Source organism: Juglans microcarpa x Juglans regia, chromosome 2S (genome assembly GCF_004785595.1).
Source record: "Juglans microcarpa x Juglans regia isolate MS1-56 chromosome 2S, Jm3101_v1.0, whole genome shotgun sequence".
NCBI classification, from domain to species: Eukaryota; Viridiplantae; Streptophyta; class Magnoliopsida; order Fagales; family Juglandaceae; genus Juglans; species Juglans microcarpa x Juglans regia.
Window position 1 is genome coordinate 18,519,817 of NC_054597.1, and position 22,467 is coordinate 18,542,283.

Here is a 22,467-nt window from a genome sequence, read left to right on the forward strand (position 1 = left end):
TTCCAATGGTTAAAGTACTTTGGAGTCACCACAGCGAGAAAGAAGCCACTTGGGAAAACGAAGAAGACATGAGAGAGAAGTACCCCGACTTATTTAAATCAAGGTACGTTCCATCTCGAGGACGAGATTTTCTTTTAGGGGGGGAGATTTGTGACATACCAGTTTTAGTTTTAGGGTTTATAAGTAAAATTTTTTTTTTCCTAGTAATCTTATATTTTTAGAATTTATATTTTTATTATGATTATAGTTTTATCAGAATTTATATGTACTTTATCTTTATATTTTCTATTATAGTTGCGATGTATGATTTGTTAGAGTTTTGTTTTAATAAGGATTTCTAAGTGTATCAGATTTTGTTACTACGGTTTTGTTTTGAAATTTAAAGTTTAAATTTTTCTTCTAGTCACCGAACCTCATCACATTGTTAACCTCTGTTTGAAAACTTCAAACCACCCAACCCGTGTGTTTCTCTCGGTGATTTTGTTTGTTTTGCTAGCGTCCTAGTGGAACACCAACTCTAGTGCCGTGTATTCCTCTACTCATGCCGTCTAGGCTCTTCTAGGGTTTCTCTAATTCTCTATCATCTACCATTATAAAGCGTGCTTACCTGTGCATGAGAGGACAAACTTGTGAGTTGCGAAAAACCCCTGTTGCCGAACCAGTGCCGTCGCCCCTTCTCCTCGGTGGCCACCTCAAGAGGCGCCGAACCTCTCCTCGACGACGCAAAAGCCGCCGACCCATAACCCCCCGTCGACCCACTCCCTTCCGGTAAGGCCTCGGCCGCCACAGCTCTCTCTCTCTCTCTCTCGAACTCTCTGTTTCTTGTGTTTAAGCAGTGGGTTTCGGGTTTTGTTGAACCCGTGGGTTCTTTTGATGGGTTTTGGGCCTTAGGCCTTGCACGAGTGTTGAGCTCATTGTTTGTTGGGCTCATGTATTATAGTTTTATTTTATGGGCCAGAGTTTTTAACCCTTTTTACAGACTATAATAATGTTTAATTGAATATGATCTTATTTTATTTCAATAATTATTTTAGTGAAATTTATTGAGTTTAATATTACTAGTTGAGTTATTAAATAAATGTAGTTAATTAAAGGTTCATTTTTATTAATAAAAATGTTTAAAGAATTAGAAATATGTTTTTAAAGAATAATGTTAAGTCTAATATTTGAATTAAATTTCCTTTGTCAATTTAGTAAAATTTTAATAAAATTTCTATGTTAAGAATTTAGTGGAATTGGTTAAGTTTCTTATAAGATTTAATAATTATGTTGAGAAATGAAACTTAGTTTAAGAATTTAAGTTTTTGTGAATTATTTTAAAATAGCTCGAGTATTTCTACTAAATTATAAATTAGTATTTTTAAGTAATATAAATACTATGAATTATTGATTTTAGTGTTAAACAAATATTGGTTTGACTATATTTTAGAATTTCGAATTTAGTTAAGTAAGATATTAGTATTTATTTATTTCCAACAATTTGGTGATAGTTATTTATTGAATATAGGTATAGGTCTCAGGTTACGAAGTATTATTCAAGAAGAAACGCATCGAGGTAAGTAAATTTGATCATAAATTAGGATAATCACAGTTAGCTTATATGTATGTATTATCCAAGCCAGTTCATTGATAGCCACTATTTATGAACCGCTCATGTCATATGCAAGCATGTCATCTAGCATAGCATACGACCATGTCATTCCGCATCATGTTTTAATTCAGAATTTATGATTATGTATGTAGTATGTCATGCATCTCATGTGTATAAGACACTTAAGCCATCTTAAATTCAAGTGTAAGATAATATCAGATCAGTTAATAAGATGGCCATTCAGATGCATGGTACCAATGCAGTTCAGTTCAGGGTGGTGTGCAAGCCATGAACTCAGTCGTGGTCCACCATAGTATGCTAGAATACTATCAGCAGTTCCCCTTGCTGCAGCGGGATGTGGGGCTGGTGCACAACCTTGCACACAGGGTTAAGTGTGTTGGCCAGTCAGATAAATCAGTTAAATTAGTCCGATCAGTTAGTTAATTCAGTTAAAACAGTCATACATAGCATAAGCATCAGCATGAACAATCATGAATTTCTTTTAAGCTCAGCATGAAAGTTGTTATGAAAATCTTATGTTTATTACGTTTACGTTGTGATAGATTTCTTACTGAGTCATCGACTCATTTTAGTTTGTTTTCATGTTTTTAACCACCCAGGTGAAGATGATGATTACGAGCAGGCAGGCCAGGAGTAGAAGGAGCATTTATTTTTTTTAGTTCAGACTTTCTAAAATAAACATGGTTTTTATGACATGAATTTATTTCAGTTTATTTCATTTAATGTTTTGGAAGACAGTTTTATTACACCTTTTATTTCATAATAAATTATTTCAGTTTATTTTTTTCAATTATGAAATTAGAGAATCGCTTGCCGGGTTTATTTTTATGAAAAATACGTGGCACTCCTAGCCTACGGGAAGGGGGTGTTACAGCTAGAAGTACAACATTTTCTGATCTATTTTTCTGGGAATATTAGAAATAAAAGGATCAATTCAAAGCCATCATTACCAAAACTACATACATTTCGCACCATGTGACATATATAAAATGGATGCAAAGCTAAAATGTATACGAACCATGCATAGACTAATTTTCAATGACAATCATTTTAAATCAGGACGAAGTGAGACGCTTACTTAGAATTCAGGTGATGTGATTAGTATGGTTTTCAAGCACCATCATCATCTTGCTCGTCCATCTCCTCAAGAATCACATACCTGGCAGCGGCATTTTTCTCGAGTGCATTGTGATCTTCACTTGTTTGACCCTTCTTTAGTTTTTGGTATCTAAAATAAAAAAGTAAATTTGTCAACAAAGAAGATCACGTAGGATGACTTGGCTAGAATAGAAGGCACATGATAAATTTGCAACTATTGTTAACCTATAAGTCTCATGCTCTGGTATATACTGTTCTATTAGTTGATATCACTTTCCAAAATAAATTTAAAAAAAAAAAAAAAATTTGAGCTGACATAAAGTTCAGCTATTTCTATGTTTTGCAATGGGATTATCTGAATAAGCTCTTAGATTTAATAAATCAGGAGTCAGATGTCAAGTCGGAAAAAGAATGTAAGAGGTGTAAGAATGCCTGGAATCAAACATCAAGAAACAATTGTCAATGGGGAAACTGAAGAGCAAGCATTTTACAATCCGCTTGAAGAAGCAAAATTGAATAATGTCATGCCTGCCACTCATCAAGTGCATGAATTCCACATTGAGCTGTACAAACGAATTAATTTGGTATTCCACAAATGACATTCCAATTAAACATTCACTGCCACATATATTTTCAATAAATTATCAGCTAGAGCTTTCCCAAAGTAAGTTTTGACTACTTCAATTGAAGAAATATTCCATAAAAGAGTGTGCATTCTAGAGAAAAACTAGAGGCACTCCTCAGTGACAAGTTTCATATTGGATAGGTGTCGCATTACCAAAGATTGAGCAAGGTCTATTTTATACAAATAAGTCAAAGATTGAGAAAGTTTTATGAGAAATGCACAACTCCCCAAGAAACAGCATCCTGGTGCCACACCTGAGAGCATACCACCCCCTTCTGATCAGTACAAACTCAACAATAAAATTACATCCAGTACAATGCGAACTTTTATCAGTAACGAGATAGTGCCTCTTCAAATCTCTCAAAATGATATCTACTCAAAACATATATGCCATGGTTCCTACTTCGGCAGCGTACAAATATCACCAGAGGAGTTGATATGTGCAGCATCAGGTGTGGTTTAAGATATTTAGCTAAAGAGTCGATGACTACAGGTTCTTCAAGGAATTCAGTAGCTGGAGATCCCACGGAAGGACCTCGCAGCCATACGTGAAGGATTGCGTGTTTGCTTATTCTCAGGTCTTGCAGCATTATAATGCTAGGTCTATATTTGCAGAAAATCATAAAGATTTGTACTTTGGTGCAAGCCCATTTTGCAACAACCCAAGTAAATTCTTAATTTAAAAAACAGTCATCTAGAAAAGCACCTTTAGTATATAGGATAGTGACGCCCTGGATTTTGATCCCCATCATTCACACTTGAATTGTGAAAACATTTCTTCTCTAAATGCACTCTAAACGCTATAGATGAAATTAAATATAACCTCCACAAGTCTAAGTTTGAAGTACAAGGTAAGCATAACGTCCCTATTTATGAAAACATCAACAAACAAAGCGAGGGGAGATGCTCCACACAGGACAGCCTTGGACTGAAAGCCCATTCCATCCTTAGTATGTAAACTTCAGTTAATGCATTAAAGTCTCCAATAAACCTTGCAGCCGGCCTATAGCACTTACTATATTTATGCTTACAAAAATATTATCTTTCTATTTGAGGTGAAATTCATCTCTGGAGGAAAATGCAGTTCAATTGAAGCTGAGGAGCTTTACCATCAAATTCATGCTACTCATCAACCAAGATATAAGCTATAAAAATATATCCCATTCCCAAACGTCCCAAGGACAGGTTACCAAATAATGAATGTTGAAAAGCCTCTGTCCCATATGAACAAAGAAAACAAATCAAAACAAACATGACAAGAAAAAACTATATATTTTATGACGGTCTTTTAGACTATTTGCTTCAGTCTGAGATACGAAAAAGAACCAAAAAATATTTTACAGAAAGACCATAATATTGTTCTTGAAACTGATGACTTACTTGTACCAATTGAATAAACCGACGCCAGCTATGATTGTCAAGAGACCAACACCTTTCAACCATGTAAATTCATCATGGAAGTAGAAGACTGCAAACTAAAGAAGCATGGTGACGGATCAGAAAGTAAGTTGTAAGCATCAACAGCCTCCACAGGAACTTTTTTAACCAGCAGAGGAAATTAATCAATATCATAAAAATAATAATGGCAATCACGATCAGTTCAATGAAAATAAAGTGTATTTTTTTCCAACTGTTCTCAATTCAAATCCAAGGCTAGCAAGCCAATATATAGAGATTAAACTGTGTCAGTGTAAGCACATATCGCCATTTATAGAGGGCCACATGACAATAGTGCTGCAACAATTTATATAAGCTGAGAATAATCAATTACAGAAGTAAATAGTGCGGGAAAAACAAGTTTGCTTTTTCGAAGTTGGAATCAGTGTAGACAGCATATCAACATATTTTTATAAGCACTCAGTAATTTATGGAAATACAAAATTACAATACTGTGAAATGCCCTTACAATCTTTGATAGGAGAAAATGCTAGAATCTTAAAACAGGAAATGCCTGAAGTTGATCTAAGTACATATAGACAGTCACATCATCACACTAAGAGAGAGAATTCCCCAGCCCCCATTTTGTTTACTTCTAGAATTAAGGGCATGACAGGTCACTGCACTACTAAATCCTCTAATTGGTTGCTCCTCCCTAAGAGCTTGTTTCAATTCCTAAAGTGCAGACACAAAATTGAATTACAATCAGATCCACTTCTTCTAGGAAAGAGCAGCCATATCTACTTGATAGGAAAGGATTGGAAAAACACTTTGTAGTCTTCGACTGAAACTAGTTGAAGTATCCAGTCAAGCACAAGCCAACCATGTAGAATGGCAAGACTTATATTATTCTCAATGACGATTGGCACATTTGGAACTATTTGTTCCTTCAGGATACAGAGTGGCAGAGATTATATCTTATAAACCATGTACTGTCCCTCGATTCCCTTCAACAAAGCCAGAACCTGGCCATTTTCTTCATTGAACTCTCTGTGCAGAATTATCCAAGACCCTAAAAGTTAAGCTAACCAAAATTAAAAGGAAGTTTCAATGATAAATCGAGGAGTCAGTGAGAGCGCAAAAAAAGCAAACATTTCAGAGGGCACCATGTGAGGTAGAAAGGCACTGTGCATTGCTGACATCTCGAGAAGCAGAAGAGATACGTCAGGTGAATGATGCAAAACAAAACAGGTGAAACAGAAGGCGGAAATAAGTGAAAGAAATCAGAGGTACTTTTGGGGATGAAGCGGAATTCAGCGAACATGGATTTGATGATCATTTGCCCAACAGATAGGAAGGCCATAGCAGTTCAACTCATATAAAAGAAGCCAAAAGAGGCACAAGCTACATCAAAGTGAATTCACTCAGAGTCTCCAATTCAGTCTAATCTAGTGAGCTTCAAAATAATGGAATGTCCATTGACAAATCATTAAAACTATCTGCACATAGCTCACGATGTTATGCGAAAGAAAAAGTTACTGACTGATCCGACATCCAAGGGAAAACTTGCATGCACATGAATGAAACTAGAAGTTGTTATACGATCACCTGTTTTGCAAAGCTAACAACTGATTGTCATAGCAGAGTCTATGTGAGACGATCAAGAAAATAAATTGTGCATGGCTACAGAAAATTACAACATGATAGCCTGGAAGTACATAAATCAAACTGAACCATAAAACAAGCAGAGGGGCTAACTTAATTGATGATAATTTAATAAAGGGAGAAAAATCTAAAGAGCAATTATACCAATATAGTGACAGCCTCCTTGACAACACCTGCTATTGTTACTGAGACAGCACTAGTTATTGAGACAAGAATGTATTCTGTTAATACCTGCAACAACATCAATGGGATAAGACTTTAAAAGCAATAACTCAAATTGATAGATATATAACTCAAGGAACAATATCTGGGGAGAGCAGCATGCGAAGCAAAACAACTTGTTTGGTCTACATTTGTAATTAGCTAAAATCCAACCCATTCCAGTGGAGAGAAATAGCTGGACAAAAAGGGAAAGTAAAGGGAAAAAAAATAAGAATGTATGTTAGAACAAAAATAAGTACCACCTACATTCTTACCATAAAAAAGGCAAGTGCTCCACCAAGAAGCATTAGCAAGCAACTTCGGGTGACATGCCATGGACTGTTGAAGTAGTTGCTTGTTTTAAATTCATGCCAAGGATCTAACAGGAGAGAAAAAAGGGCAGTTGCCACTGCCATCACTGGAGTCACATAGCTCATCAAGGTAAGTGGATTCTTCAAACCTGTAGAAGCATCTTAGGATGATTTTGTTAAAAACTCACAGCATTGTTTTCTCTAAATTTCAAGAGAAAACAAAAAAAGAATCATAGTAACATAATTGACAGTCTTTATGAGATTGATTTGTTACAAAAAGTATGTGTTTTCATATACAAAGGCAGAACATAATCCATTGCATATGAGGCACCGATTTTTATAATAAGCCCTACCAAGTAGTACATTTCTATTCAACTGTGTTTGACAGGAAACTTGGGAGTTCATAACAATATATAGACTGATCTATTGTTATCCAAGCTAGTCTAGGGTTTTCACAATAATGAGTTCCCTAGCTTTGAGCTAGAATTTTTGATTTTGGGGTCGGAAGTTTGTCCCATAAAGCAGATGGAGTATACGTTCAACATAGGCTTTGTTAGTTCAAAAGGATGGGCGACAAATTCCTATGAACACCATCATCCTGAATCTTGAATTAGACATCTCCAGATAGAAATTTACATTAAGAAATGCCTTGAGTTCCAAGAATGCTGAGGGAGGTCTCATGACACGTTCTCTCCGTAACTTTCTCTCGACGAAGTTTTAGATTACTTTAGATTACTTAAAGCACGTCCTGCGAAAAGTGAGAAACTTTCAAATTCTAAAATACACATGGTTCTGACTTTATCCTCTTCTGTGAGCTGAATTTTACAACTTTTAGCACTCAACTACATTTCTATCATCTTCATGTAAAGTGATGGGGCCTATGGCCGATCTGTGACCCAACCTACTTAAACAACCTAAAGCCTTGGCCCCGTCCAATTTGGAGAATGAGTCTTATGGCACGGCTTCAAACTAAAGACCTTTGGGTATGACATGGAACATCATGAGCTTCTTGTAGCTCCACCCCCATGTGAAGTATCTTGTAGAAAATTCACATGAGAATAACTCTAAAAGGAACAAAATGCTCTTTTGAAAATATTGTTCCATTATTAGAATCATAGAGTATAATTTGAGCTTTAACTTCGATGCCAGAATTGATCAACAACTACTTTCGACGAGCACAATCCCCGAATCTTGAATTACACATCATTTTAGATAGGAATATAAAGCAAGATAAATTACAAGTCACAACGGTGACTACTTAAAGGACGGGCTGCACAAACTCGGAAATTAATATATTCTAAAGGGCGATGCTACTCAGCCGCCCAACATGTACCGCTAGTCGCGCGCCACCCCCCCCTAAACATCTCTAAAAAAGATTTTAAAAAAGTACACCAATTAATTAATAGTCTTCCTTAACCATTAAGGAAAAATAAATAAAAATAAAACACACAAGTGGTCAAAATGAGGGGACAAAACCATGGGGCAAAGTAGCATTTTCCTATTCTAAAATATGCTAGCTAATGATTTATACACTCTTCTACGAGCAGGAGTCCTATAAATGTCTGTAGTAAAAATTGTTTTCCATCCTTTCCACATGAAGTGACAGCACTTGGATCACTTGTCAACAAGAAAGAACCACTTGACATGGGAACTCAAAAAAGTTGCTGCTGGACACAATTTATCTAGAAACTGAGCTTTGAAGAGGTGTGCCTGCAATGTATATCAGGCATACTGGAAATGAAAATTAAACAAGCAGGGTTTCCTAGGATTAAAATACAAGACCTTTAAAACAAACGAAACTCTGGTAATGTGTGTACTGCTGTCAGCTAGAGATAGAAAGGACAAGAAAACATTGTGAGACACGACCAGAGAGAGATTGCTTCTCTCTATAGATATGGAAATTAAAAGTATAAGGATGCCCATCTTCACGTATAATACTGACAGTTCGACTAGCAAGAGTGTGTGTCAGACTTACAATGATGGTACCTAATGATCATAGTCCAAATGCAATCATATGGACACATGTGCACCTTGTAGCAATGAGACTTCGCTAAAATTAGGATTCAAGAAAGCAACAAAGCACTTACCATAGGATTCTTTCTAGATGTTGATTTTGGCATCGAGGCGCGTTTAACAGAATGACAAATAAGGTCCCAACAACAAGAATTAAGTAAGTACACCATCATAAAATTAAAAAATAATAATAACAATAATAAAGAAGATAAACAATGTAGGATACTGGGAAAAATTGTCAGAATCCATATATAATGCAAATGGAAAATAAATCAGAAACACCAAGAAAGCCTACCTGTAGAAGAATTTGAGTCATAGACCAGCGGAAGCCAGACATTACAGCAGCAAGCATAACCAAAACAAAACCCCAAAACTCAAATTCGGACTCTTTCGCAACTGCCATTAAAAAGATGAAAACATAAAAATTGATACAAGGACAACACCTTAAAATTTGATTTTATTTGTTACAAGTAAAATTTGAATTTTTTTTTTCTATTTCATTATCTTTTTATTTTTTATAAGTTAATAAGCAAACAAAAGCAAAAAGCATGTACAGAGAGACTGCAAGGGTAATACCAAATGTTTAAATCTAAAACTAAGCAGAGATAAAATTGAAAAAAAGGGAAAATATAAAAACCCCTCATCAAACTACCATCCAACTAGCAATCACTCCCCCCACCCCAAACTACCAAAGCATTGCCGTGCCATGTACTCCATTTCCCCCTTAAAAAAAAAAAAGACAAATACCCTTATTAATTACAAAAACAATATGTTTTTAAATAAAAATTTTTCTATCAAAAAAATACTTCTTAAAATAAAAATTTTTTCACTTTCGTATTTTAAGAAGAATCATGCTTTGCTTCAAAAAAAATTAATTCTTCAATCTATATATATATGTGTGTGTGTGTGTGTGTGTGTGTTTCTCTTTTACTTTTTAAAATTTTTAAAAAAAAATTATTTAATTCTTTTTATCAAGGTTATTTATGTCAATTATTTATGGATATTGCAAGTTTTTGGTAACTTGATGGGGTGATTGCAAAGTGAATGGTAGTTTTTACAACTTGCTGAGATTTATAATCAAATCTCACTTGGTAATCCTAACTACAACTCCACCCGGAATGGTAAAAGTTGTGACAGGAAACAATGGAAACAAACTGGACCAGGCTAAAGTTGGCGTGGCCAGAACCAAATAGCACTAAGTTTACTATAGACGATCGCTTCCGACTGATAGGCTGCTACATGAATATTACTATACTGCTAGTGAAGCTCGTGGGAATTTTGGACGGTAATCCTTAGCCCCTATGGCTGCCTTTATGTGAAGAGTTTCTCACTCTTCAGAATCCCTTCGTGTTAGCTAATCACTTTATGGAAGTATGGGACGAGGACTGGGATATTACAATCTGTACTAATTACTTCTCTTTTGAGGTTTGAGAGGGCCCATATTGTAGGGACTCTACTTTTGTTCATGTAAGGTTGTGATTTTGGTTTATGTGAATAGTTATGGACAAGTAGTTAAGTTTGGGATTAGCATTCTGGTACTTTGTGTATTGCTCAAAGAAAAAAATTATTCACTGCAAATATAGCATATTGTTTGATGTAGGTTTGGTGCACTGCATCTTTAACTGTCACGAACGGGGGCATGGAACCTTGTGTTGCATGTTCTGACGCTTCAAGCTCCATCAAATCTCAAGCGGAATTTGAAGGCATCACAATGGATGCGAGGGAAAAGAGAAGGCTTTCACATCATTTGCATTTTCTTAATTGAATAACCTTTTAGGTCAATAAAACCAGAAACTATGTCATCCATTTGGAATCCCAGGTCAACATAGCCAGTAAGGGATTTGACTAGGTGGTCCACCTGTTGCATCACATAAAACCAGGGACATCTGCACACTATCACCACTATAGGAAACTCACATTCTCCCAAGTGGTAAAACAGTTAGTACATCCTAACACTGACAGTGCTATCTGTTTTAGAAGCAAACAAATGCATATAAAAGTCAGAAACTATTGGAGAATAAATGCAACTACTGATGATGTACCAGTCAAAAGTATTCCAACTGAGATGATTAAAATTATGCCAGAGAGTTTAACGCTTGGAGACTCCAACCTGCCAAATAAAGTCAAGTGTTAAATACTTAAAAAGATTATTAGATATCTAGATTATAATATGCATGGCATATAATAGAAGAAGGTACATGACATTTTAACAATATACCATTACAGAGAGAGAGAAGATGAAGATGAAGAAGAAGAAGAGAAGGAAAAAATGGGTCGACTTCTACAAAGTTAAGAGATCTACTTATGAAGAGTTCATGAACGTTTTATGTTTGAAATTGAGAAGCATTTGTAGTGGATGATGGTGAATTGAAGCTCACAACATGATTATGGAATATGGCAAGAAAATTAGAGAACTCAAAACCATAGAGCTTTCTTGAATGCAATAAATAAAACTCCCATCTATGGCTACATTATTTGATAATTCCTAGACCACTAATTTTCCACAGCTTGATGTCCTCAACATGTATACTCTTGAGCCTTCCAATTGTGCATAAGTGAAACAGAATAATTCGGCTCCTCCTTACATTTGCAATCACTAATCTTCTCTTCACATGACAAACCTCCTACCTGGCATTTGAAGAGAGGAACTGGGGCATGCTTTTCAATTATTATTGATGTGGGTTAAACTTTTCAAAGTTTGCTCGTCTTTCCAAATAAAAATATGGAGAATCATGGGTTCAAGATGAATGAATTGAGGTAGGAAGTTAAAAATATCAGGGTTTATTCTATAGCATAGGCATTAAGAAAACAAAACCAAATCTGGGAGCTCATGAAGAAAAAAGGAAGGAAACAAAGGAGCAACAGAACATAATCACCTAATAAGAACAAAGACAGTCCCATTTTTTTATGTAATACATAGGTTAAACTGTCACCACCGGGCTAAAAAACCCAGGTGGAGAAAGGGTCGGCTATATCCAGTGTTCGAATCATATGTACTACCTTTGATATGGAACTACATATCAAATGTAGGCCTATGAGGTGCTCAAGAAACTGGAAGCTCAACATGCAGAACAATAGATGATGGCTCACCGACTCCAAAACGTGCAGGATATATGAATGAGATAGGTAAAACAAATTGATTGGCAACAGATTTACCTGAAAGCAAAAGCAAATAAAAGGAGAAATATAGGAGAAGCAGATTTACACTGCATAAAAAAAAAAAAAAAAAAAAAGGATTAATGATGATAGTATGCAGATTTAATGAATATTAAAAACTTTTATTGATATGATAAATACATAATGATGATAAAAAGATAACCTACCATTGTGGCAAATGTGACTGATATGAACACAAGTGATGCATTGCTCAGGTTAATGTCCATTGCTGTTCCAAGCCCAGTTGGTACAACTGTTAAAGGCAAAGTCCATCTGTAGCATTAGTTGATAGAAAAGTTAATTTAATAAGAAATATAGAAATTTTGCATTGAGAAACCCACGTGTAAGCGCTTAGTAATTAGAGAACATTAAGCTCTGGGCATAGGAGAATGATATGTAATAAACCATGAAGACAAATCGCAAGCAATAAATTATTAGTGAGACTGAAGAAATATTATAAAAATTTATTGTCCAAATATCAATTTATCTTCCCTTTGACAGATATAGACCTAAACAAAGATGAGCAGCAACATCAAAGCGCAACCGTGCTCTTAGAAATCATTTTTTGAAGTAATTATGGTTTTTATTAATGAAAACAATAGGCATAGCCCATGAACACAGGATGTATACAAAAGAGACACCTATGAGGAATTAACTACCAATACAAGAAAGTCATAGACACTCAATCCATTCAAATCTATCGCAATTGCCCAATGAAATAATTGTAGATGAAGAAAGCTTTAAGCCCATCCATCATTTGTTGACGATCTTCAAAGCTTCTATCCAGTTCCATTCTCTAAATAATTGTAGATGAAGAAAGCTTTGAACAATAGATGAAGTTTCTATCGTTCAAAGCTTCTATGTTGCTGCATTTTGTGGATTGGATTTCCATGTAAGCTCCTTCAGCTTGCTAGAAAATTAACCGACCTTCCAGACATCAGCCAAGCCAAGCCAAACCTAGTCCTATCAAAGAAGTCATAATAGGAACTTGACTACCTCACAGTGCATTAGTAGATGATCTACAATTTTCCCATTCTTTATGCGATCCACCAGTCTACAACAATAATCCCACGTTTCCTTAAGTTATCTATGGTAAGAATCCTCCCTGAGGAAGCTATCCAACAAAATAATATCCTTTAGAGATAGATGCCATAGTCTTTTAATGTTCCTCCAAGGAAACGGGTTAGTATCTTGAATAATGAAAACTTGATAGAATGAATGGACAGTGAACTTCCTTTTCTTGAAGGGCACCAAAGGGCCTTATCTACATCTCTTGCTCTCTCCTTTGTAGAGTGAAGTAGATTAAAAACTCTGTGAAGGCATCAATGGCCTCGGTCTTGTGCTGCTTTGTAAAAGCTTTCCACTGAGAAGAACCACAAAAAAATTCCAAATGATCAGCTACTGAGGTTTCATGCCCCCAAACACTTGTGGGAAAGCTTCCTTGAAAATTTTACCTCCACACCATTGGTTTTGCCAGAATTTTATTCTAGATCCATTATCCACCTGAAGTTGAGTGTGTCTAGCAAAAGCCCTCCATCTTCTTCTTATATGCTTCCAAACCCCAACCCATGTGTTTCATGCACCTCATTCGAGCACCATCCACCCCAAGCCCCACCAAATTTTGAGGCTATTACAGCCGTCCACATAGCTTCCCTTTCTTGTTGAGATCACCCCAACCATTTTCCCAATAGAGCTCAATTGAAAACATACAAGTTACGAACTCCTAGCCCTTCCCCCCAGATTGGAGTACATAACTTTGCCAATTTACTAGATGAAATTTATACTCATCACCCATCCCACTCCATAAGAAGTCCTGTTGAAATTTGCCCAAGTATCTTCAATTCAATGGTGACCCAATCATATAACCCATATGTCAACAGCCCACAATGTAGTACAAGGAATGAGGAAGGTAGTGATCACTACCACAAAAATCAAGTTAACTATACATATAACAAGATCAAGTTTGGTTTGAGAGTAAAGTATGTAATAAATTGATTTTGGATTGGGAGTAAAGTGTGTTAAATAAATTGATTTACACATTTGCGCATCATATAAGGATGGGAAGTGAAAAGACGTGAAAGGAGTTAGGACCCCATTAGACGTCTGTCAAAAATCAGTTGGGTTTGGAAAGAAGTGGAAGGAAGTGTTCATGTACAATTTCAAAGCATATTATACAATTAATTATAGCTCAAACTCAACATACCCTATCATTATTTTGCCTCTAACGAAAGTTGCATAACAAACAGTTAGCCTTGCACTCTATGAGAGCAAAGGGATTTTTTATCATGTTTTCTAGTCCCACTTGTATGCTTTTTTTCCACTCCTAGTTCCTCCTATTTTATTACGCTCGGAAAAAAAAGGACAGTTTCCTTTCTTCATTTCTTTATCAGAATTTAAGTTTCTTCATCTTTGTGTCATTGTAGTCTTGGGATAGGCATACAAAATGCCCCATGCATTATCTAAGTTATTTCTTCTTTTGTCTTATCTACACTACTCTATGAATGATAGCTGATAGCCCTCACCCGTATCCCTAACATGACAACAGAAACTCTGTTGACTAAGCTACCATAATGTTCTTTGATAGGTTTTTCAGTAAGTAAAATTATAATTTTAGTAATAAAAAGGTGTAGCCCACACATTCAGAAAAACCAATAAAAAACACATCTAAAAAGTTTTTCAAGAATTCTCAAACATTACAGAAATTTTCACTTAGCAAACATGCCCTAACTTCTCGTGCATTTTTTAATATAACATCATAACTCTATAACAGAATCCAAGAAGGCATTACCAAAGAACAAAAACATGAAAGAAAGATAACTATGAATGAACACATTGCTTTAGTGCATTCAGAATCAGAGATTCCCATTCCAAACAGTACCCAAATCTTGTCAGTTTCAAGAACACAAGAGCGACAGAGTTAAAGTTAGTATAAACTTCTATTTTGTTAGATACAAAAAAAGTCAGGATCTTCAGCGCAAAGAACACAAGAATAAGGAAAATCCTCAGATCAGGAAAAAAGAAAATTGTTTTTAGGTTATCTTAGCAAGCACAGAGTATTGGAAATCCAAACAAACAATAATTTCAAAGCAAAGGATACAAGCTCTTTCTATGTAAGGGAAGAAAACGAATAATTAATCAGCTCTCAAATAGAAAACTGAAATAAGAAAATTAAACTGAAAATCTTACCTCTCACAAAGTAATCCCTCCATGACATGGAAACTCTAGGTTCAAACCTATGAGACCAAAACCATGTGATGGCCCTTGATAGAACAGCTTGCAATGTAAAATGGAAAGTATTCATCAATAAAGGAGCTGGGAACCTTCCCAAATCTTCTCCTAACAGACTTTTGTTATACCTAATCAAACAAGCACATGATAAGAAAAAAAAGAAAATTCTCATGGCATCAACAAGAAAATTAATTGAAGCATAATGCATTCAATCATAGACTGAGTATACAAAGAACTTACACGGTCAAAGCTAGACTGAAAGTGTACCATACAAGTATAAAAAACAATATCTTCAACACAGTGGCAACAGAAATAGGATCCTCAGAATATGGTGTCCTTGCTTCGTGATTATCCATTGAGATGGAGACATCAACACCATTTCTATCCCTTGCAGACCCATTTTCAATATCAAAAGGCACATACTTCTCACTTTCATTCCTCCCAGCATGATTAGGAACATCAACCATGGTTTCACTACCATTTAAGTGCATACTTGTCTCCTTCAACTTGCCACAGTCCTCCCTGCCAAAAATTTTGTTTTCTACCTCACCCTGTTGAAGCAAAGGCAACTCAAAGTCAGAGTCTTCTTCTACACATTCATTTCTGTTTCCTAATGGATGATCCAAATGTACTCTCCCATCTTCATCGCACCAGCCTGAGAATGAGGGCTCCCTGCGTAGGCCTGAATCTTGGTTTCCACTCAAAGCGTGGTTGACTCCCGTGTATTCAGCAATTTCTGTATCCAAATCACTCTCTACCATCTCCTTTCTTATCCTAACTAAAAGCCATCTGTAGACTCCAACCTACCAATGACCACTGATAACATTCAGTTTCCACCAAATCAACATGTACTATCTAAAACATGTAGATTACATACTAGCATATAAGCAACATTTCAAGCATAGGATAATCAGCCTGGTCTTAAGACACCTTTACATATCTCCAGATGAGTTAAGAATTGCATAGGTAAGTTCCATTGATCCTTGCTATTTAAATTCTCAGAGTGAATAAATTCCAATAAAATTTTTGTTTTATTAAGTAAGTTCCAATAAGAAAAAATGACAAAGAAACTGTTCTGAAACTCTTAACTTGCCAGTCTAATGAAATCAAGTCACTCTAAAATCGCCAAATTCAGGAAAAAAACCATCACAACTAGCAAAAATATTTCCAAAATCCAAGTTCGACTAATATCGATACTGATCAATTAGGTTGTGCAGACACAATACAGGAACTAAAATTTGAAAGGTGTGTCTGAGTGTGTTTATGTACCCACTATTTTCGAGTCAGATGATTTTTTAATTTTCTTGACGTCACTTTTAAAAGATACAAATTCAAACAAACTTTGATATATCTGTTTGCTTGAGCTAAGCAGTGCCTTTTTGTATCTTGAGACTTTTCTTAGAAACTAAAGTAGCATAAATCATAAGTACTCAAAAGTCATTTTCATTCATTATGTCGAGGGTTTTCCCGGCAACCAAACAGAGTACTGGATCGCACATAAAACGTGAAGTTACACCCATATAAAAAGAATGCCATACAGCTAGTGAATGAAAACCAAAATCATGATCTGATAAAACCACCAAAATGCATAACCCAGAGCGTGAATGTGAAACTAACCTGAAAAGGTTGCAGACATTGTCAAGAAATATACAGGAGAAGAGAGAGAGAGATATAGAGAAAAATACGGGAAATAGAGATCCGATCTGGTAATAGTTAGTTATGTATTGCAAAAATGGATTCGGCAGAAATAGCCTATTAATAATGATTAAGGAGTTAGGTACGAAGTCAAGCAGACACATTTGGTCGTTTTCCGGTTGCTGCTGTTTGTTGCATCCCTTTGCTTTAAAGAAAGAGAAATACTAGGCTATAATATATCAAACCAATTAAAAATTTTAAATCAATTGACATCAATAATAATAATAATAATAATAACAGTGAACTTAAAATTTTTCTCGTACTTTTTTTATATCAATTATTTTTTAATGAAAAATAATTTAATTATAAAATAATTTTACATATTCATTTTGATATGAATGTTAAATTATAAAATTATTTTTATTATAAAATAAATTTAATATATTACATTAAATCATTTTAATTTATGAGTTTACTCAATTCTCAAATTATAGTTTTTTTTTTTCCTTTTTTATTCTACTTTCTTCAATTGCTTATGGGTTTTTAAAGTTAGAAGATTTTATGGTAGATCTACAATTACTCGAAATAAAGGCTCATAAAAAATATATAATTATTTAAAATAAGAGAAAATGAAGGTGCAGTAATATTTAAATTAAAAAAAAAATTCTTACCGGTCACTATTCATTACTTTACATCTCTTATAAAAAATATCTTATACTCAATGTAAAACAGCTTACGTCTAAGGATAAAAAATTATAAGTATAATATATGAAAATGAACAGTAGCTGACTGATAGAATTTCAAAAGTGAGTGGATACCTTGGAAAATAAACTTAACCAGGGCGTGGAAGATTATATCTTCAGGGATTGGGAAATGGATTGCCACGGTGTTTACTTTTGCAAACAATAGCACAGACTTTGTTTGCTCCTTTTGCTTGGATTAAAATGCAATAGTTGTAGATGTATTGCCCCTCTCCCTTCTCTTATCTTTCTGTTTTCACCTCGCTTGCTGCAACTCCATCTTCATTGGAATCAATTCCTTCCTCTACAAGCTCCTCTTCTTCTCGTCCAAAACCAATAATCAGGATGTTCTAATTTCATTCGATGGTGACCAGAAATCCAAATCAATTTTTTACAATTTCTGAGCGATTTTTGGAACACGTGAATGCTGGTGGAAAAAACTATGCAAGTTTCTGGTCTGTTTCCGAAAGCCACGGAGAAAGAAAAGCGGAGGATCTGCGGCGCCGGAGAATTGTTGAAATGGGAATGGTGGTGCTTTGTTCAAGGGTGGCTCAGCAGAAAGGCCTTGAAGATGCCAGCTCGATCGTTTAGTTGAATGAGGCGGTGAATGAGATTTTATACCTGGCGGATTCGGATTGGGGAGCTAGAATTCTTCCCACTATACGTCCTTGGGCAATGCTTTTAGGACAAGAAAATAATAAACTTGCAATACTTTTATATTATTTTATAATTTTATTTAAAATAGAAAATAATTAAATAAAATTGATATTATATTTTTTAAAAGAAAATTCAATACATTATACTACATCTTACTTTTATCTCATTAAATATGACGTGACACATTTATCATCATTAAATAATCATTAATTACATGTTTCTTTATCATTTAATTGTGATAAATATATCACATACCACTTAATATTATCAAAATAGAATGAGAGTGTGATATATAGTATTATTTTTTTTAAAATATATAACTTTCATATAGCGAGACTTTCATTATTTAGGTCTCGTTTATATTTAGAAAGTATTTCATTTCAACTCATCATTACAATTTTTTTAAATTCTCATACAAAATATAATAAAAAATTTAACTTTTTCAAATCTTAATTCAAATTTTTTAAATTTCAAAATGATAATAATATTAAAAATAATATTCTAATAATATTTTGTTTAACTTTCACCTTTCATTTAAAATTAGAAAAAATCTATTCATCATTCCATAGCATCCTCTCATCATCTTATGATGTGGCATTTAAATCATCTAATGTCATATTATAAAATAATAAAATAATAATAAAAATTAAAATAATATATAATATTATTTTTAAAATTATCTCATCTCATCTCTAAATCGAAATTAACTCGTTAACAAGTAGTTATTAAAATAATTACTGGGCCACTATCTTGACCCCATTAGATAATTTATGAGCCATAGCTCAGGCGAAACAAATCCATCTAAATTTTGCCAAAAAATAAAAAAGAATCCATCCAAATTTTCAACATCTTCCACGTAAGGCACTCAAGGGTGGCAGGGTGGCAGCCACCACATGCGATTTTTTTAACTGTTTTTGTCTCTAAAAATAAATAAATAAATCGGCTTTTATAATAAAAACTATTTTTATAAAAGGTTTTATTTGTTTTAAATAATTTTATTTTTCGTTAAAAAGATTAAGGTTGAGATGTTGTAGCTTGTTATTGGGCCATGTATTTTCGATTGTTATTGGGCCATGTATTTTCGATTACTAGTGATGGACAGAAAAATTGGAGCATATGGATTCTAAATAACTCGTACCACATGAGCATATGACCAAATTTACCTATATTGTATGTATAGTTATTTTAATAGTGTCTTTTTTTAGAATAAGCTTTTCAGATTGATGCAAAAGAAAAGTATATTTGTAAAAATGGCTATAATCATCAAGAGTGTCAGAATAGCAGAACACCCCAGCCAAGTGAGCAAAGCCACTTATGAACGAAGACTTAGTAGATAATTTTATAAATAATAAGAAGATAATTTGTAAATAGTAGGAAAATAGTTTGAATTAAGTATTTCTTATGTTTTGAGAAATGAGAGAAAAAAAGTTGAATAAAAAATATTATAAAATTAAAATATTGTAATAATATAGTTTTATAATATTATTTTGTTTAAAGATTTGAAAAAATTAGAATTATTTTTTATTTTTTATTTGAAAGTTTGAAAAAATTATAATAATTAGTTTGAAAAAGTTGTAATGATTAGTTTAGGAATTTTGTATTTGAATTATGTTTGGGAATAAGATGGAATAAGATAAAATGAGATCAGATGAGAATTTTGTGTCTCTTCTAACGTCTCAAACCTGTTAGGCCCCTTTTGGAAGTCCAACTGAACTGAGATCAACTCAATTTAGTCTAATTTTAAACTGAGTCTAACATCCAAACACCCAACTCTCAAATCACTAAACTTATCTCAACTCAAAACCTTTTTACACATAGGATCCACAACTTTTTTCAACTCAGCACATCTTTACACGCGGGACCCACAACCTTTTTCAATTTTCTATAAATACATTTAAACTCATCTTAACATTCAAATACATCTAAACTCATCTTAGGTGAGCTCTCACACAACTCACCCCACCATCTCAACTCACTATTATTTATAAAGAACTTAACTCATCTCAACTCAGCTCAACATCTAACCTGGGCCTATGAGAACGTAATATTTGAGCGAGCAATGACTAAGGCAAGCAAGGACAGATGGGATTAACAAGGGCAAGCGATATGCAATAGTGAGCAAGTCCAAGGGGGCGAGCAATGAACAATAGCGAGCAAGTTCAAGAGGCGAGCAATGTGTGAAAGTGAGCAACTCAAAGACTTAGCAACGCACGATAGTGAGCAAGTCCAAGGGCAAGCAATGCGCAAGAGCAAGCAATGCATGATAGTGAGCAAGTCTAGGGGAGAGAGGTATGCGATAGCGAGCAAGTCCAAGGGAAGCAATGCACTGTAGTGAGCAAGTTCAAGGGATGAGCAATATGTGATACCGAGCAAGTCCAATGTAATACCCCGCTTCTTCTTTATGATGTAAGTAAATTCGACTGCGAGTCTCATTATGCGTGCCAAATCTCGATAGCATGTTTTTAAAGATATTATGTGATTTCTAAAGTAAGCTCAGTGTTTTAAAGCCCTTGAATATTTTAAATGTCCTATAAATATTTATATGAGGTATTTCCAGTGTTATTGAACCAAGCATGATTTTAAATAAGACAATTATAATATTTTTAAAGAGCTCCAAAAATATTATAATCGTAGGAAATTATTTTAATATCATTTTATTAAAATGATTTCATTTATTTAAAATGTTATGTGATTTAAATTATGTTAAAAACTCTAATTAATTAAATGATTTTATTCTCTAAAAGATATTAAATAAGATTTTATCATTTTATTAATAATGAAAGAATATATTTTATAAACTAAAGTTTAGTTTAAATAATATTCTATCTTAATTTCTCTCAATGTTTTTAAGTTAAATCGGTGTTTAATCTCTTACCGTTAAATCGTTTTGAAGTTCCCAAGGTAAAGGATTTGGATTAATTACTCAAGCCCTAGCCTTTATCTCTCACTTTTCCCTTCCCTCTCTCTCTCCTCCCTCTCCCCTTGAGCCTGACGGAAGCCCCTTTCCCTCTCACCCGATTCTCTTATCCTTCAACCCGGCGTTGCCTCACTCCACCCATGGCCAAGCTTCTCCTCCCACAGCCACTGCACCACCACGAGGAGCCTCCTCCCTCACCGGCGACCTCTTCTAGCCACCCCCATGCCCAGCTGTGCCTCCCTCTTCCCTCACTCTCTCTCACTCTCTCATGGGCTATTCCTCCACCCCAAGCCAAATCCGCCGCCTCCAGCCACCATGTCGCCACTACGTCACCACCATGCCCCTCCACGGCACCTCATAAGCCCTTCCATGGCCAGCTGTAGTCCCCAGCAGCCCTTAACTTCACACGAACCCTCACTCTCTCGGGTGCACTATACACGGCTAGATCCGCCATGTTTCGCCCCTCACCGACACCACTAGGCCACCATGAGCCCTTCCAAGACCACACCTAGCTATTCCCACGCTAAAGCAGCCACCATACACAGTGGATAGCCACTGTACATGGCTAATCGTCACTATACTCGGCCTTAGCCGCCACCCACAGACTCCCCACCATGTTGACCGCTACCGCCCAAGCTAGTGGTTTCCGACGTCACTGGCCATGCTGGACAGCGAGCGACGCACGGGTTATCCCGTCGATGGTATAACTCTCTTTCCCTTTATCCTCATTATTATGTTAGTGTGTGTGATGTGGAGTGTACTCCATGAGGTGCAATGATACATTGTGTGGCGTGTCGTGTCGTGAAGATAAGGATGGTTGCGTGGTTGATGAGTGTAAAGCGTGATGAGTAGTGTCGGGAACTGTGGAATAGTGTCCCGAAGTAGTTATGATGTGGCCTGTAGTCTTTAGGTAAAAGGTGTCACCGTGTAGTTGACTTATGGCTGGGAGTATGTGTGAAGTAGCATGATAGTATCAGAGTAGTGCAGCGAAAGCATGATGGGGGAATGTCACGATGACATCGCTAAATAAAAAGTCATGCTTGTGATGGGTCAGGAGTTCATGTAAGAATGACGTATCAGGAACGTGAGAAGATGTCAATTGTGACAGGAGCACGTGAGGGACCGTACTCATTATGAGTTAAGAGTTAGCGTAAGAATGACGTAACGGAATGTCAGGTGATGTGACAAGGTCACAATGTAGCTTGGAAGTAGTCTCGAGCTATATGACATGA

General features: G+C 35.2%; 1 protein-coding gene across 3 annotated transcripts in view; it reads right to left on the bottom strand.

Moving 5' to 3' along the window:
- LOC121251940 (probable sugar phosphate/phosphate translocator At1g06470) overlaps nucleotides 1-18,319 on the bottom strand; it is a 26,328-nt gene extending 8,009 nt beyond the window's left edge. The window contains exons 1-13 of one of the 3 annotated variants that reach the window (XR_005938143.1): nucleotides 16,904-17,125; nucleotides 15,527-16,089; nucleotides 15,245-15,414; nucleotides 12,226-12,311; nucleotides 12,059-12,108; nucleotides 10,945-11,012; nucleotides 9,198-9,298; nucleotides 8,977-8,989; nucleotides 6,854-7,038; nucleotides 6,522-6,608; nucleotides 4,716-4,810; nucleotides 2,691-2,840; nucleotides 2,488-2,517 (exon numbers count right to left, since the gene is read on the bottom strand). Coding sequence is in view for 2 of the 3 variants with exons in the window: in XM_041151355.1 (XP_041007289.1) it covers nucleotides 2,723-2,840; nucleotides 4,716-4,810; nucleotides 6,522-6,608; nucleotides 6,854-7,038; nucleotides 8,977-8,989; nucleotides 9,198-9,298; nucleotides 10,945-11,012; nucleotides 12,059-12,108; nucleotides 12,226-12,311; nucleotides 15,245-15,414; nucleotides 15,527-16,047 (1,494 nt within the window). In the remaining variant the exon portion in view is untranslated. Of the gene's footprint in view, nucleotides 1-2,487; nucleotides 2,518-2,690; nucleotides 2,841-4,715; nucleotides 4,811-6,521; nucleotides 6,609-6,853; nucleotides 7,039-8,976; nucleotides 8,990-9,197; nucleotides 9,299-10,944; nucleotides 11,013-12,058; nucleotides 12,109-12,225; nucleotides 12,312-15,244; nucleotides 15,415-15,526; nucleotides 16,090-16,903; nucleotides 17,126-17,739 lie in introns of those variants that run through there. The other 2 variants (XM_041151355.1, XM_041151354.1) reach the window with 2 other exon arrangements.
- Between the last annotated feature and the right edge of the window lie 4,148 nt (nucleotides 18,320-22,467).